At 43.3% G+C, this 13,962-nt stretch overlaps 2 protein-coding genes across 3 annotated transcripts; both read right to left on the bottom strand.

Annotated features, from left to right (window-relative positions):
* Positions 1-1,260: 1,260 nt before the first annotated feature.
* LOC124865580 (protein Bouncer-like) lies at positions 1,261-5,037 on the bottom strand. The gene is made up of 3 exons (XM_047360779.1): positions 4,904-5,037; positions 1,878-1,997; positions 1,261-1,771 (listed from the first exon to the last, which is right to left on the bottom strand). The coding sequence occupies exons 1-3, from the start codon at positions 4,953-4,955 to the stop codon at positions 1,572-1,574; spliced, it is 372 nt and encodes a 123-aa protein (XP_047216735.1). The 5' UTR covers positions 4,956-5,037; the 3' UTR covers positions 1,261-1,571.
* Positions 5,038-6,370: 1,333 nt separating this feature from the next.
* On the bottom strand, positions 6,371-13,301 carry ccdc105 (coiled-coil domain containing 105). 2 transcript variants are annotated; one of them, XM_047360778.1, is made up of 9 exons: positions 12,947-13,301; positions 10,782-11,048; positions 10,561-10,665; positions 10,287-10,431; positions 8,041-8,207; positions 7,752-7,847; positions 7,562-7,675; positions 7,400-7,449; positions 6,544-6,681 (listed from the first exon to the last, which is right to left on the bottom strand). In XM_047360778.1, the coding sequence occupies exons 1-8, from the start codon at positions 13,211-13,213 to the stop codon at positions 7,414-7,416; spliced, it is 1,197 nt and encodes a 398-aa protein (XP_047216734.1). In that variant the 5' UTR covers positions 13,214-13,301; the 3' UTR covers positions 6,544-6,681; positions 7,400-7,413. The 2 variants fall into 2 exon arrangements, with proteins under 2 accessions (XP_047216733.1, XP_047216734.1); XM_047360777.1 differs by lacking the exon at positions 7,400-7,449 and having other exon boundaries at positions 6,371-6,681.
* Between the last annotated feature and the right edge of the window lie 661 nt (positions 13,302-13,962).

Genomic DNA, 13,962 nt, shown 5'->3' with positions numbered 1-13,962 from the left:
ACCCACTGGTTGTCTTTGGGTATTGCATTCTACCGATAAAACAGTTTAAATCTGAAATCCCAAAATAATTTTTTATGTAAAATATATCTTTACATTTTTAAGATTAAGAAGCATATTTAAAATAACATATGTAATTTTATTTCTTTAACATGTTAAAATCGCCTCTTTTGGTGCTAATATTTATTAAAAATAAAATATGGTTTGGTAATAATAGTAATGCACATTTTATTAAATTAATGTACACTGCTCAGAAAAATAAAGGGACCCTTAAACAACACAATGTAACTCCAAGTTAGTCAAACTTCTGTGAAATCAAACTGTCCACTTAGGAAGAAACACTGATTGACAATTAATTTCACATCTTGTTGTTCAAATGGAAAAGACAACAGGGGGAAATCTTTGGTGATTAGAAAGACACTCAATAAAGGAGTGGTTCTGCAGGTGGGGACCACAGACCACTTCTCAGGACCGATGATTTCTGGCTGATGTTTTGGTCACTTTTGAAATTTGGTGGTGCTTTTCACACTCGTGGTATCATGAGACGGACTCTACAACCCACACAAGTGGCTCAGGTAGTGCAGCTCATCCAGGATGGCACATCAATGCGAGCTGTGGCAAGAAGGTTTGCTGTGTCTGTCAGCGTAGTGTCCAGAGCCTGGAGGCGCTACCAGGAGACAGGCCAGTACACCAGGAGACGTGGAGGAGGCCGTAGGAGGGCAACAACCCAGCAGCAGGACCACTACCTCCACCTTTGTGGAAGGAGGAACAGGAGGAGCACTGCCAGAGCCCTGCAAAATGACCTCCAGCAGGCCACAAATGTGCATGTGTCTGCACAAACGGTTAGAAACTGACTCCATGAGGATGGTATGAGGGCCCGACGTCCACAAATGGGGGTTGTGCTCACAGCCCAACACCGTGCAGGACGCTTGGCATTTGCCAGAGAACACCAGGATTGCCAAATTCACCAATGGAGAGCACATGGAGGGCCATGCGGCCCTCCATGTGCTCGCCAGAGGTAGCCTGACTGCCATTAGGTACCGAGATGAGATCCTCAGACCCCTTGTGAGACCATATGCTGGTGTGGTTGGCCCTGGGTTCCTCCTAATGCAGGACAATGCTAGACCTCATGTGGCTGGAGTGTGTCAGCAGTTCCTGCAAGATGAAGACATTGAAGCTATGGACTGGCCCGCCCGTTCCCCAGACCTGAATCCAATTGAGCACATCTGGAACATCATGTCTCGCTCCATCCACCAACGTCACATTGCACCACACACTGTCCAGGAGTTGGTGGATGCTTTAGTCCAGGTCTGAGAGGAGATCCCTCAGGAGACCATCCTCCGTCTCATCAGGAGCATGCCCAGGCGTACACATGTGTATATGTGATATATGATCATATTTGACTTGGTTTCTGATCATTCGTTGTATGTCTGGTACTCATTTATAATTAGTTTTGTAGATAGTAGTGTGTGTGATGTAGTTGTTTTTCTCATTGAACCTTATAGGAGCGCCACTCCTGATTTGATTAGACTGTTTCAATGCACCTTCACAATAAACTCATCCATTCATGCTGTTCACCAAGCTGTGAGCAGAGGGAGTAACAGGGCAGTCCAGAGGGGGGGGTGAGGAGGAATTGCAGCTGTGTTGCACAGATGCGTGTTGCAGCATTCGTTGGTGAAGGTGAAGTTCAGACCCAAGGTATATTTTTCCCCTGTGACTCCACACAGGGCAGCCAGGACGCAGCTCTTCTCATACAGCACCACACGGAAGTCACCTGAGCGTTCAGCAGAAACACCAGTTTAATAGTCACACACCTCCCTCAGTTCCACTTCTCCGTTTGATTCATTCAAATCTCACCCAGCGACTCCAGGCACGCTCACCTTTCTGTCCCACGGCTCTGCTGGACAGGCAGAGCTGCCCGGGCGGACACTTCAGCGGGAATCTGATGCAGTCCAGAGGAGAGATGGCCGGAAACACACAGGTGTAACAGAAGAGAGAGACTGGAGGACAGAGAGCCGCCAGGGAGTTGGATTCAGATTAAGATGAGATCAACATTCCTGCTTTACATTTTTACAATGCATATTTATGCTTTAAATATTACATTTAAAAGATTTGTTAAAGTAGGTTGAATGGAGTACTTCTGTGTAGTCAGTATCTTACTGCAACAGGAGATAGAACCATGCCAGTTTATAGAATCAGGAAATCAAGAGTAAAAAACATTAATTTCACAATTTAAAACAACTCAAATGCTAAAAAATCAAATAAAAATAGTATCAAATAATTTTACACATTCCTGCTGTTGCTGAAGACCCAGTTCCCCATAGAAACCAGTTAAAAACGTTTATTCTACAGATAGATTCCAACACACCTAAAACACAAGATGCCGATACTGATTTTCAGTTTTCACTCGTTTAAAGTTTGTTTAAATTTGACAACAAAGCATAAAAAAAAAAACACCAACGATAAAATGATCAAATGTGTTATTCCTTGATAGAGGTTATAGTTTGGAATCGGAAAGAAAATGAAGGAATTGCAAGATTAATTGAATTGAGAAATCAAAGAATAACCGTTTAGAATAACCTAAAACAAAGAGCAGGATGTACAGTGCCTTGTGAAAGTATTCAGCCCCCTTGAACTTTTCAACCTCTTGCCACATTTCAGGCTTCAAACATAAAGATATAAAATTCAAATTTTTTGTGAAGAATCAACAACAAGTGGGAAACAATCGTGAAGTGGAATGAAATTTGTTGGATGTGTCAAACCTTTTAACAAATAAAAAACTGAAAAGTGCGGTGTCCAATATTATTCAGCCCCCTTGCCTTAATACTTTGTAGCGCCACCCTTTGCTGCAATTACAGCTGCAAGTCTCTTGGGGTTTGTCTCTATCAGATTTCACATCGAGAGACTGAAATTCTTGCTCATTCTTCCTTGCAAAACAGCTCTAGCTCAGTGAGGTTGGATGGAGAGCGTTCGTGAACAGCAGTCTTCAGCTCTTTCCACAAATTCTCGATTGGATTCAGGTCTGGACTTTGACTTGGCCATTCCAACACCTGGATACGTTGATTTGTGAACCATTCCATTGTAGATTTGGCTTTATGTTTTGGATCATTGTCTTGTTGGAAGATAAATCTCCGTCCCAGTCTCAGGTCTCTTGCAGACTCCCAACAGGTTTTCTTCCAGAATGGTCCTGTATTTGGTCCCATCCATCTTCCCATCAATTTTGACCATCTTCCCTGTCCCTGCTGATGAAAAGCAGGCCCAAACCATGATGCTGCCACCACCACGTTTGACAGTGGGGATGGTGTGTTCAGGGTGATGAGATGTGTTGCTTTTACGCCAAACATATCATTTTCCATTGTGGCCAAACAGTTTGATTTTGGTTTCTTCTGACCAGAGCACCTTCTTCCACATGTTTGGTGTGTCTCCCAGGTGGCTCGTGGCAAACTTTAAACAAGACTTTTTATGGATATCTTTGAGAAATGGCTTTCTTCTTGCCACTCTTCCATAAAGGCCAGATTTGTGCAGTGTACGACTGATTGTTGTCCTATGGACAGACTCTCCCACCTCAGCTGTAGATCTCTGCAGTTCATCCAGAGTGATCATGGGCCTCTTGGCTGCATCTCTGATCAGTCTTCTCCTTGTTTGAGATGAAAGTTTAGAGGGACGGCCGGGTCTTGGTAGATTTGCTGTGGTCTGATACTCCTTCCATTTCAATATGATTGCTTGCACAGTGCTCCTCGGGATGTTTAAAGCTTGGGAAATCTTTTTGTATCCAAATCCAGCTTTAAACTTCTCCACAACAGTATCTTGAACCTGCCTGGTGTGTTCCTTGGTCTTCATGATGCTCTCTGCACTTTGAACAGAACCCTGAGACTATCACAGAGCAGGTGCATTTATACGGAGACTTGATTACACACAGGTAGATTCTATTTATCATCATCAGTCATTTAGGACAACATTGGATCATTCAGAGATCCTCACTGAACTTCTGGAGTGAGTTTGCTGCACTGAAAGTAAAGGGGTCGAATAATATCACACGCCCCACTTTTCAGTTTTTTATTTGTTAAAAAAGTTTGACACATCCAATAAATTTCATTCCACTTCACGATTGTGTCCCACTTGTTGTTGATTCTTCACAAAAAATTTGAATTTTATATCTTTATGTTTGAAGCCTGAAATGTAGCAAGAGGTTGAAAAATTCAAGGGAGCAAGGCACTGTATGATGATGGATTTACAGATTGAAAAGTGAGGGAAATTTTGTTTTAATTTGGCTAGCTGGCAGGAGAAAGAAATCAGATTTGTTTAATTTTGCATTACTAAGTGAGAAGGTAAAAATATTTTTCCTGAGCTCCAGATTGAGACAAAGCTAATACGTGCAGCAGACGTTATTCAAGCTTTTAATGCTAATATTAAGCTTCAGGTCTCCGAGGACAAGAATGATCAGACTATACCAGTTTTTCAAGCTGCAGCTGAAACACAGCTGAGGCAATTAACTCCTCATTCCTGCATCCAAGTCTCAATTTTTCATGACGAAGAAAGGTTAAATATTTTTGGTACATGTGTTTAGCCAAAAACATTGTTCAGCTCAACTTCCTGAGTGTTTCCCTCTCTGCTGACTGCTCAGAACTGCTCTGCACAACCTCACTTTAGATGATAAACCTTCTGTTTAATGTTGCTCCATCCTGTGGGAATGTGGGAACCATAAGATTAAATTCCTGTTTTACATCCACTTAATCCCATATTGAAAAAGAAAACGGAGGAAAAAAATAAGAATCAAAGAGAAGTGATTTAAACAAGTAGTTTAATAACAACTGTCCCCAGCTGACTGATTATATTTCATGCATTATATTAGAAGATTTACTGAATGAGTGTGTACACAAACAATACAGTTATAGTGCCTTCTTACCTACAGCTGGAGGCGAGCACAGAAGAAGCAGAAGGCAGAGAAGTTTGGACATCACTGATCGTTTCTGTATCACAGAGAGGAAAATAAAACCCTTCCTGCAGCCCAGGTCCTACAGTTCGGTTCCTGCAGCCCAGGTCCTACAGTTCGGTTCCTGCAGCCCAGGTCCTACAGTTCGGTTCCTGCAGCCCAGGTCCTGCAGTTCGGTTCCTGCAGTTCGGTTCCTGCAGCCCAGGTCCTGCAGTTCGGTTCCTGCAGCCCAGGTCCTACAGTTCGGTTCCTGCAGCCCAGGTCCTGCAGTTCGGTTCCTGCAGCCCAGGTCCTGCAGCCCAGGTCCTACAGTTCGGTTCCTGCAGCCCAGGTCCTGCAGTTCGGTTCCTGCAGCCCAGGTCCTGCAGCTCCTCACAACACATCTCTGTGTTTGCTAAAAGGTGTTTGCATCCTGAATGCCCTGAACCAGCAGCATTAAAATCTGTTGTCAGGTCAGCCCGATCCAGATGTGTTCGTCCACCACAGCTCCAGGGTTATGAAGGTTAATCTCATCTCATCCCTCCTGATGTTCTGTTGAAGACTTTAAAGAAGCTCCACACCCATGTACTTATAATTTAATTAGTGTCGTGGTTTGAGCGGTGCAGCTGAGACATCTCTATATGTAGCTGGTTATGTTTGTTGATCTCTGTGTGTCTCAGTAGCCTGTAAGCAGGGAGCCTTATAACACGGCTGGTTTATTGAATCAGGACTCATCTCTTAATGAAAGACGTTGAGTTTTGTAGGACAGTCAAGTGACCTGCAGTCTCATGACTTGGACATTCAGCTGGAGCCTCAAACAGACTCCTCATTGATTGAATATCATTTTCAATTTTTTGTTCACAAAAAGGTAGTTTGAGGCTTCAGATTCCACATCAAAACAAATAACATAAAATATTGTTTCTGTTCAATGTTCAGGTCCAATCCTAAATTAGATTGCATCAAGATGAAAACATCCAACAATTTATTTCAGAAAACCTAAATCTACAATCAATCCTAAAAGAGCAGGAGCAGAAAAAGATGCTTACAGGACAAACACACATCTAAGAAAGTTCTGAAAGAAATCCTCCGAATATTTTCCAATTCCCAAGTCCAACTTTCTGTGACCAGTTTAAACTTTGAATGATGGTTCTGATAGGGAAAGGATGGCTGAGATATGGAGGTCCAAACATGCTGGGCTTTCTTTGGCCAGAACCTTATTATATGGGGAATGTTTTGAAGTATTTTGTAAAAGTTATTAACAGTGTGCCACATATCACTTACAAAAGTCACACTTCTGATCAGCTTTGTATTTTGTCTGATGAAAATTTGCATTTTTTAATCCACGTTTGTGGGAAGAAAACCATAAAAAGTATCAAAAACAAAATAATAATTTGAAAATAGCTAAATACTATTATGGTGCTTCAGGCTTTTGCAGCTTTAATTGAAATAATTTAAATCTGCTTGTTTTCTACAGTTTTAATCTGATGCTTCAGGAAATTTCTGCTTCCTGTTTCTTTTCAATCATCAAGTCCTGCTGATCTCCAGCTTCAACAGATATTCCAACCTAGTCAGCTTCAACACGCCCCCCACTGGAGAAACGCAGGAACGGCTCTCTTGTCGACCTGCTCCCTCCTCATTCGAACCACTGATGCATCCACCTGAGCTGATGCAGTCTTTCCTCGCAGGTCCTTCAGCAGCTGCAGCCCTGAGCGCTGCAACCTCACCAGTTCCCCTTCAGAGGCCTGCAGACGTCTCTTCATCGCCACGCTGGCCTGAGAACACAGGAAACAGGTTTCATCCTGGTCTGGTTTGTGAGAATCTCAGACAGCAATAAGATGGTGGCTGAGAGTTAAACCACTGAAAGTTGTTTAAAAAGGTGTGAACAGCTGCAACAATATGTAAATCTGGACTTTAAATATACATGGTGTGCCTTAAAAGACCTAATTGTCTAACAAAACTGCAGCTAAAGAAGGATGAGTTTGATCTTCACATTTTGAAAAATTATTTCCATAATTAATACCCCAAATCAGAGAGTTAAGAGGCTTATTCTGTTATGATTTGGGGTTGTTTGGTTTTTGGTTTCTGGGTTTTTCTTATATTTCTCTCAGTTTTTGAATCATGCTTCTGTTTATTATTTTTCTGGTCATGTTTTAATCTTGTTTATGTTTTGTCGGGTTTGGTTTTTAGTTCTGGTCATGCTTTAGTTTTTGTTTGTATTCATGAGTCTCTGTTCTTGCTCCAGCCACATTCTGTTCTGTCTGTCAATTAAGTTTATTCGGTTCACCTGCACTAAGCTAATCTGTCTCCTTGCTCCACCTGGTTTTCTCTCCATATATACACACCTGTTCAGTTAGTCATCGCGGAGTCATTTCCTAATCACGCCTTGTTTGTTCGGATCATGCCTTGCCTATCTTGCCTGGCTGTTTGTTATTTTGTTCCTGCCTCTTACTGAGAGTGAATATTTGTTAATTAAATCTTTTTTTTACTTACCGACATGCTGCCTTCTAGTCTGCATTCTGGGGTCCTCTATCTCGCAAGTCCTAACATATTCAAATTTTGGTTGGTTTTAGTTTAATCAATGCAGCTCAAACATGAGGTCCTACCAGTTCTTGTTGTCTCTTAGATTCCCATTCATTCAAATCCATAATCTACCTGAAGGAGGCATGAAGCTTCAGGTAGCTGAGTCCCTGGGTGTCTCTGGTAGACCTTCACTAGGGGCCTGTCCAGCTTCTCTCGGGACAGGACGTCACTGCTGCATTCAGGGCCCTGTTCATAGGTCATTAAGCATGAGAGTGTCCTCCAAACTGTCTCTGAAAGTTACCTACAGGTGCCTGACTCTCACCTGAGCTCTGTCATGGCTGTGACGAATGAACTTTACTTCCCTCTGCTTGCGAAACATGGCCTGTCTGGTGACTGCAGACATCACAGTCAGGCTTTGCTACAACACACAATAAGATTTCTTCAGTTTTATTCCTCTGATCAATGTTCCTTCAAAGATTTAATTTCAAAATTATTAACTTGTTGACTCAAATTTCCTTTTAGACCATTTTAACCTGCAAATATAAACCCTCGCCTATTAATTTATTTCAAATGATAGATGGATGGATTTTCTTTGAAGGTTTGTTTTCTACCTGCAGACTTATTGTTTCGGCGATCTTCTTCACCAAACCATCGTTGACACTTCGATGGGCAGCGTTCTGCCTGGTGATGGCGCCGGTCAGCAAGCTTCTTATATTTTCCCTCAGCAACTGAGACCGACTAACCGCCAGAGAAGAAGACTCTAAAACCTGTTTGCATTCTGCAGAAAGAAAGGAGAACAGAGAGCTCTCAGCTAGTGGTACCGGTCCTGACACAGAAAGAGAACCCAGCTTAGAGCTTTGTTTAAAGCAGGAATTCTGGAACATTGTTCAGAGTTAGTGGCTCCAGACGTGTTGAGACTCCAGGGACATTTTAAAAAGTATGATCTGAAATAATCAGGTGGTTTGGTTAAGGCAAAAGGTCTTAAAAAATGACATCTGAAAATGTCTGTGGGCCTCGGTACTGAAGATGAACAATGAACCATCATCAGATCAGCATTGAAACGAGATAGGTCCAGTAAATTACCCCCAGATATTTGTGACACATCCACTATGGTGCAAATTTTTACCGGCAGCACGATGAAATGAGGGCTGTACGGTGGTGCAGTTGCTTGCAGCCTTGCAGTAAGAAGGTCCAGGGTTTGATTCCTGTCTGGGGGTCTTTCTGCATGGAGTTTGTATGTTCTCTCTTTGCATGCTTGGTGTCTCACCGGGTACTCTGGCTTGGTTCTTGTGTGTGTGTGTGCATGGTTGTTTGTGTGTTGCCCTGCAATGGACTGTCCAAGGTGGACCCCGCCTTCCGCCCATGGACTGCTGGAGATAGGCACCAGCTTCACCCCGACCCACTATGGAAGAAGCGGTATAGAAAATGACTGACTGACAATGAAATGAAATGAAACACCGCTCAAATCAAAACATTAGTGTATAGAAGCTGTCTCTACAGCTGCTTGCATTGCTGCACATATACGACTTAATAAAGACTGGAATCTGATGGGATTTTAAATCTCTAACAGCAACGTTTTCTTGTATTTAAACTGTTTAGATACCTCCGGTCTCTGGAACACGAGTCTCTGAGAATAAAGATGCTCAGAGGACTTCAAAGTTTGACAATAACTGAACTAAGTTTCTCCCTCTGCAGAGCAGAATTTCATGAATGCATTCAAGTAAACTGGACCAATAGCAGCAAACAGCTAATCTCCAATCTGAAGCCGGTTCTTCATTAAGAGCCACTGTTCACCAACAGCTGACAGAACCTCATGGACCAGGTATTACTTTGAGAAACCGTGGTCCAGCAGTACTGTACAGAGTTACATTCACAAACGTTACTGTACAGAAAAGAAGCCCGAGTATAACCTTATTTAGACACAGTCAGATTCTGTTGGGCCAGAGGCATCTGGGATGGACCATCACAGAGGAGCAATGTGGTCAGATGGACCAATGCTCCAGGTGTTTGTTGGAAGAAACTGAGGTATAGGAAAAGGAAACAGTTGTCCCTGCAGCTAGGACCTGAGAGGGCATGAGGTTGTATCATGGTATGGGCTTGTTTCACTTCCTCTTCTGTCATGGCAGCTTTAATGCAGAAAGGTCCAGCAGAGATTTTAGAGCAACATCTGCAACATCAAATGCATTTTCCACCAAGACAATAAAAAACCACTGTCCGGGGCGCGGCGCTGGTGGTGTAAGGGGTTAAGCACGCGACCATGTGCAGAGGCTATAGTCCTCGATGCGGCTGTCCCGGGTTTGAGTCCCGGACCCGTCGACCTTTGCCAAATGTCTCCCCCTCTCTTTGCCCTCTTTCCTGTCTATCGAAAAATGAAAAAATAAAGGCCACTAGTGCCGCAAAAAAACAAACAAAAAAACACTGTCCAAGGGCTTGAGTGAGGAAGAGTATGGTACAGTTGCTGGAGTGGCCTGTCTTTCACACCTGCAACTATTCATGGCTCGGTATTCTCCATAGCAGAACCAGATTAGGTTCTGGGAGAGGAAACCGTAGAAAGCCTGAAAGCTTGTGTTGCTCCCTTCAGTTCAAGAGCGGTTACGTGATTAAATGAGGCTTAAATAATAAATTTATCTTTGATTCCATAAACATATATAATTAATGTGAAAGTAAATATAAGGCTTTAGTTCAGTGACTTTAGTTTTCCTACGTCCCGATTTCTTTTAATTAAGGCGTTAAAACTAATGTTGTAAATTACAGCAGCTCACAGGTCTCACAGAGTCGCTCCGTGATGCATGTCAAATTACGCCCCTTATTGTGTTTTTAAAGGAAGTCCTTCTCCAGACGAACTAGTTGTTCTTACCTGGAGTGAAGTAGCTGAATGGTTCTGGTTTGCTGAAGGCTGTGGAGACATTGGGTTCTGCAGAGCACCTGTGAGGAACCAGATCTAGGACTCGCATTCTTTCACTGGCACAGTGGAGTAGCTTCCTGCTGCTTTCACCCAGAACCTGGACAGTGTCGTTGAAAGAAAAATGCAGACTTTGGAATAATCTGTCAGAATTTAGAAAATGATATCCTTAATATATTATAATCTACATTTTAAAGAATATTTGAAGTTGATGTAAGCTGTACATCACCTGTAGATGCTTCAGTGTATCCTTCAGTGCTGCTTCCAGATCTCGTTTCAGCTCCATCAGCTCTCCTTTCTCCAGCTCTAAAAGGCGATCAGCACCATCTCTCTCCTGCAGCAGAAGGAAATCATCTCTGCCTCTAGTCACACACAGTTACTCCTGCAGGCAGTGCTTTATTTCTGGAAGGAGGTGACGGAGATATGATTTGATATGTTTCATATCCTCACCATCACAGCGGTGGCTGGTCTTCTGCTCCGGCTCTCTGAGCTCCTGCTGTTGATGCTCAGGTTGGTCCTGATGCTGCGCAAGGTCTTCTCCAGGTGAACCTGCTCCCTCTCCAGCTTGGTCTGCTCTTCGACAACGTTCCCCGCCTGCCTGCGGAGCTGGGCCTCCACCTCCCGGACCCTGCGCATGTACTCCCCAACCACAGCCACGCTTTCTGCAGCACACTGTTCTCGCAGGCTGGATGGTGGGAATGGAGCCACAGGCATCCTCTGGGAGCCAGGGAGGAAGCGAGAAGAAGGATAAAATGCATAGATGGAGGTCAGAGATCTTCACAGACTGTGAAGAACCACAAGAATCAAGGAAAGAATCGACCGAATATTTAGTTAGCTCAACTTTAGTTGGAGGGTGGTGCTGATATTTATGGACTTATAGAGAGTTATTAAAAGGGAATAATAACAACCAGCATCATGAAGACCAAGGAACTCAGCAGACAGGTCAGAGAGAAAGTTGTGGAGATGTTCAAAGCAGGGATAGGGTCTACAACAATATCCCAAGCTTTGAACATCTCCCAGATCTCTATTCAATGCATCATCTGAACATTGAGAGAGGATGGACCACCTGCAGACCTACCAAGACATAGACCTCCACCTAACCTGCAAATGCTCTTTTTGTTGGGCAAGGAGAGCATTCCTCCACCTCTCCAATACTGACAGTCAAAATCAATTTGTGGCTGCAGTGTTGATGTCCAGAATAATACAGATCTGGATGTATTATAATCAGTGAGGCTTTAGAAGAATACTTTTGACCTGAAAGTACTTCAGGGATTAAAATCCTGAATGTTACTGATGAGATTTTAAGAATGGCCCAGGTGGCCCAGTTGGGGTCCTGGTTGTGAATCCCGGTCTTTCTCCAAGGAGTTTGCTTGCTCTTTTTGCTGGGCAAGAGAAGCAGCCGAGAGACCCATGGTTACTCTGGAGGAGCTGAACAGGTCCACACCAGGTGAAGAATCGGTGGAAAAGACAACTATTAGTCGTACGCTCCACAAATCTGACTTTTATGGCGGAGTGGTGAGAAAAAAAAAGCAATTGTTGAAAGAAAGCTGAAAGGAATCCTGTTTGCCTCAAACCATGTCAGAGAATCAGCAAGCATGTGGAAGAAGGTGCTCAGCTCAGACCTGTTGACACACATGCAAATACTCTGTGTGGAGGTCAACTAACACTGTCACCATGTCTCACCCATGGTGAAACATGGTGGCAGCATCATGTTGTGGGGAGTCGTTTCTCAGAGTTGGTGGGAAAATGGATGGAGCTAAATCCAGGACAATTCTGGAAGAAAACCCATTAGATGCTCCAGAAGACCTGAGACTGGGGTAGAGTTTCACCTTCCAGCAGGATGACTACAATACAGCCAGAGATACAATGGAAGAGTTTGGATCAAAGCATATTCATGTGTTAGAATGGTCTAGTCAAAGTCCAAATCTAAATCCAACTAAGAGTATTTGGCAAGACTTGAAAACTGATGTTTCCAGATGTCCTCCATTCAATCTGACTTAATTTGAGCTGTTTTGCTAAAAAAGAATGGGAACTTTTAGTCTCCAGATGTGCAGCGCTGAACGAGATCTGGAACTGGACCTTCAGACGTCTGCAGGTCAGCCTTGGACACTGATGGATACCATCTCAGGTGCTGGTTTGTACACCTCTCACTGAGAATGGCCCGGATGGTCTATCTCATCTGTTTCATCCTAAATGCTGCTGAAACGTCCACTGTCTATCCAGCTGTGGACATGACGTTTGTTTTCACAGCGCCACCTAAAGGCTCCATTGTGGATTCGCCCTTGGCGGAGATCTCAGACCCAACATGTTTTTTTTACATTGGTATTTTGTTTCAAATGTTATCAGTAATTATCTGAACGGGTTTGGCACCGAGTATTCAGCTAAAACCCAACAAACAAGAAACCCAGCATGGTTCAGCCTCACCTTCCACCAGGTAACAACTGGTTATAGAGTCTCCCAGAAATATGATGCATATTATTCTTAATATTTATTTCTGTCTTCTAAGGTTGCTTAGAGACAGTCGGGAATCTTGGTTTAAACCCTGATAATCATGTCGGATCGGATCAGTTCTCCTTCAGCCCTGCTGGGTTCGGACCCAGGGGTCTGTCTCTCACCGTCCCTCCTGTAGTTCGGGGTCTTGACCTCCTGTTCCTGCAGACGGAGACATGTGTCTGTCCACGTCCCTTCTGTCTGATCTCATCTCCGCAGGGTTCTGCTGAGCTGTCTGATGGGACCTTCTGGGTAAAACCGGCGCTCCGAAGCCGTCCGGTCCAAGTCTGCCGGACCAGGCGCTGTGCACGCTGCATGGACCGGAGCGTCGCATCGCGCCACGAGGACGGGCCGATCTGGACCGAACCGAGGGAGACCAACTGGACCTGCATCTTAAAAATTCACATTAGCTGAATAAAAGGTTGTGCAACCGCTGAGAGGCCGCAGGGCGATATGAGCTGTCTCCATGGCAACCAGAAACACGAACCTGTTGATTGGTTCGGCCTTCATTCACCACAGCCAGCTTTACTGGACTCTCATTTCCTTTTCTTTCAATTATCATTTATATTCATAATTTCCTAAATGATAAGAAACCCATCAGTGTTTTAAACTTTTGGTCCCATCAGAGAAAATCTCAGGATTTTTTTGGGTTTTGTTACATTTTCAAAAAATGTCACATATGTTAATAAAATAGGAATTAAAATCTACAAAACATAAAAGTACACTTATAAATATCACAACAGATATGAGAGTAGTATTGGTACAACCTGAATTTATTTGCAGTTATTGATATCTTCCACTGGGTTCCTGTGGCATCAGACCAGCAGGTCACACCATCGTTTCTATTGGTTTTAGAATTGATTTTTATCGAAGTGAAAAAGAAATATTAACTGTATTATGAAAAGACTGACATGATTTATGGTGTGCCATAGAAAACTGAAAAGTTTAAATTTTCAAATCAAAGAAAAACACATGAAAACTTTTCTGGCCATGACTGTATGAAATAAGTTTTTTTGTTTTATTTCAGTATTTAATATTTTATTCTAAAGCAGCAGACTTAAATCGGGCTGCACGGTGGAGCGGTTGGCATCACTGCTGCCTTTCAGCAAGGAGGTCCTGGCTTCATATTCCAGCCTGGGGT

This window comes from Girardinichthys multiradiatus, chromosome 3 (assembly GCF_021462225.1).
Source record: "Girardinichthys multiradiatus isolate DD_20200921_A chromosome 3, DD_fGirMul_XY1, whole genome shotgun sequence".
In the NCBI taxonomy this organism is placed as follows: Eukaryota; Metazoa; Chordata; class Actinopteri; order Cyprinodontiformes; family Goodeidae; genus Girardinichthys; species Girardinichthys multiradiatus.
The sequence above is the reverse complement of the archived record's forward strand: the minus strand, read 5'-3'. Positions and strand labels throughout refer to the sequence as shown.

Coding starts and splice junctions, on each gene's coding strand:
- LOC124865580 (XM_047360779.1), bottom strand. CDS start 4,955: ATGTCCAAACTTCTCTGCCTTCTGCTTCTTCTGTGCTCGCCTCCAGCT. Junction 1,998..4,903: donor GTGCTCGCCTCCAGCTGTAG/GTAAGAAGGCAC, acceptor TCTGTCCTCCAG/TCTCTCTCTTCTGTTACACC. Junction 1,772..1,877: donor CAGAGCCGTGGGACAGAAAG/GTGAGCGTGCCT, acceptor CTGAACGCTCAG/GTGACTTCCGTGTGGTGCTG.
- ccdc105 (XM_047360777.1), bottom strand. CDS start 13,213: ATGCAGGTCCAGTTGGTCTCCCTCGGTTCGGTCCAGATCGGCCCGTCC. Junction 10,666..10,781: donor GACCAGCCACCGCTGTGATG/GTGAGGATATGA, acceptor CTTCTGCTGCAG/GAGAGAGATGGTGCTGATCG. Junction 7,848..8,040: donor CCGAAACAATAAGTCTGCAG/GTAGAAAACAAA, acceptor TGTGTGTTGTAG/CAAAGCCTGACTGTGATGTC.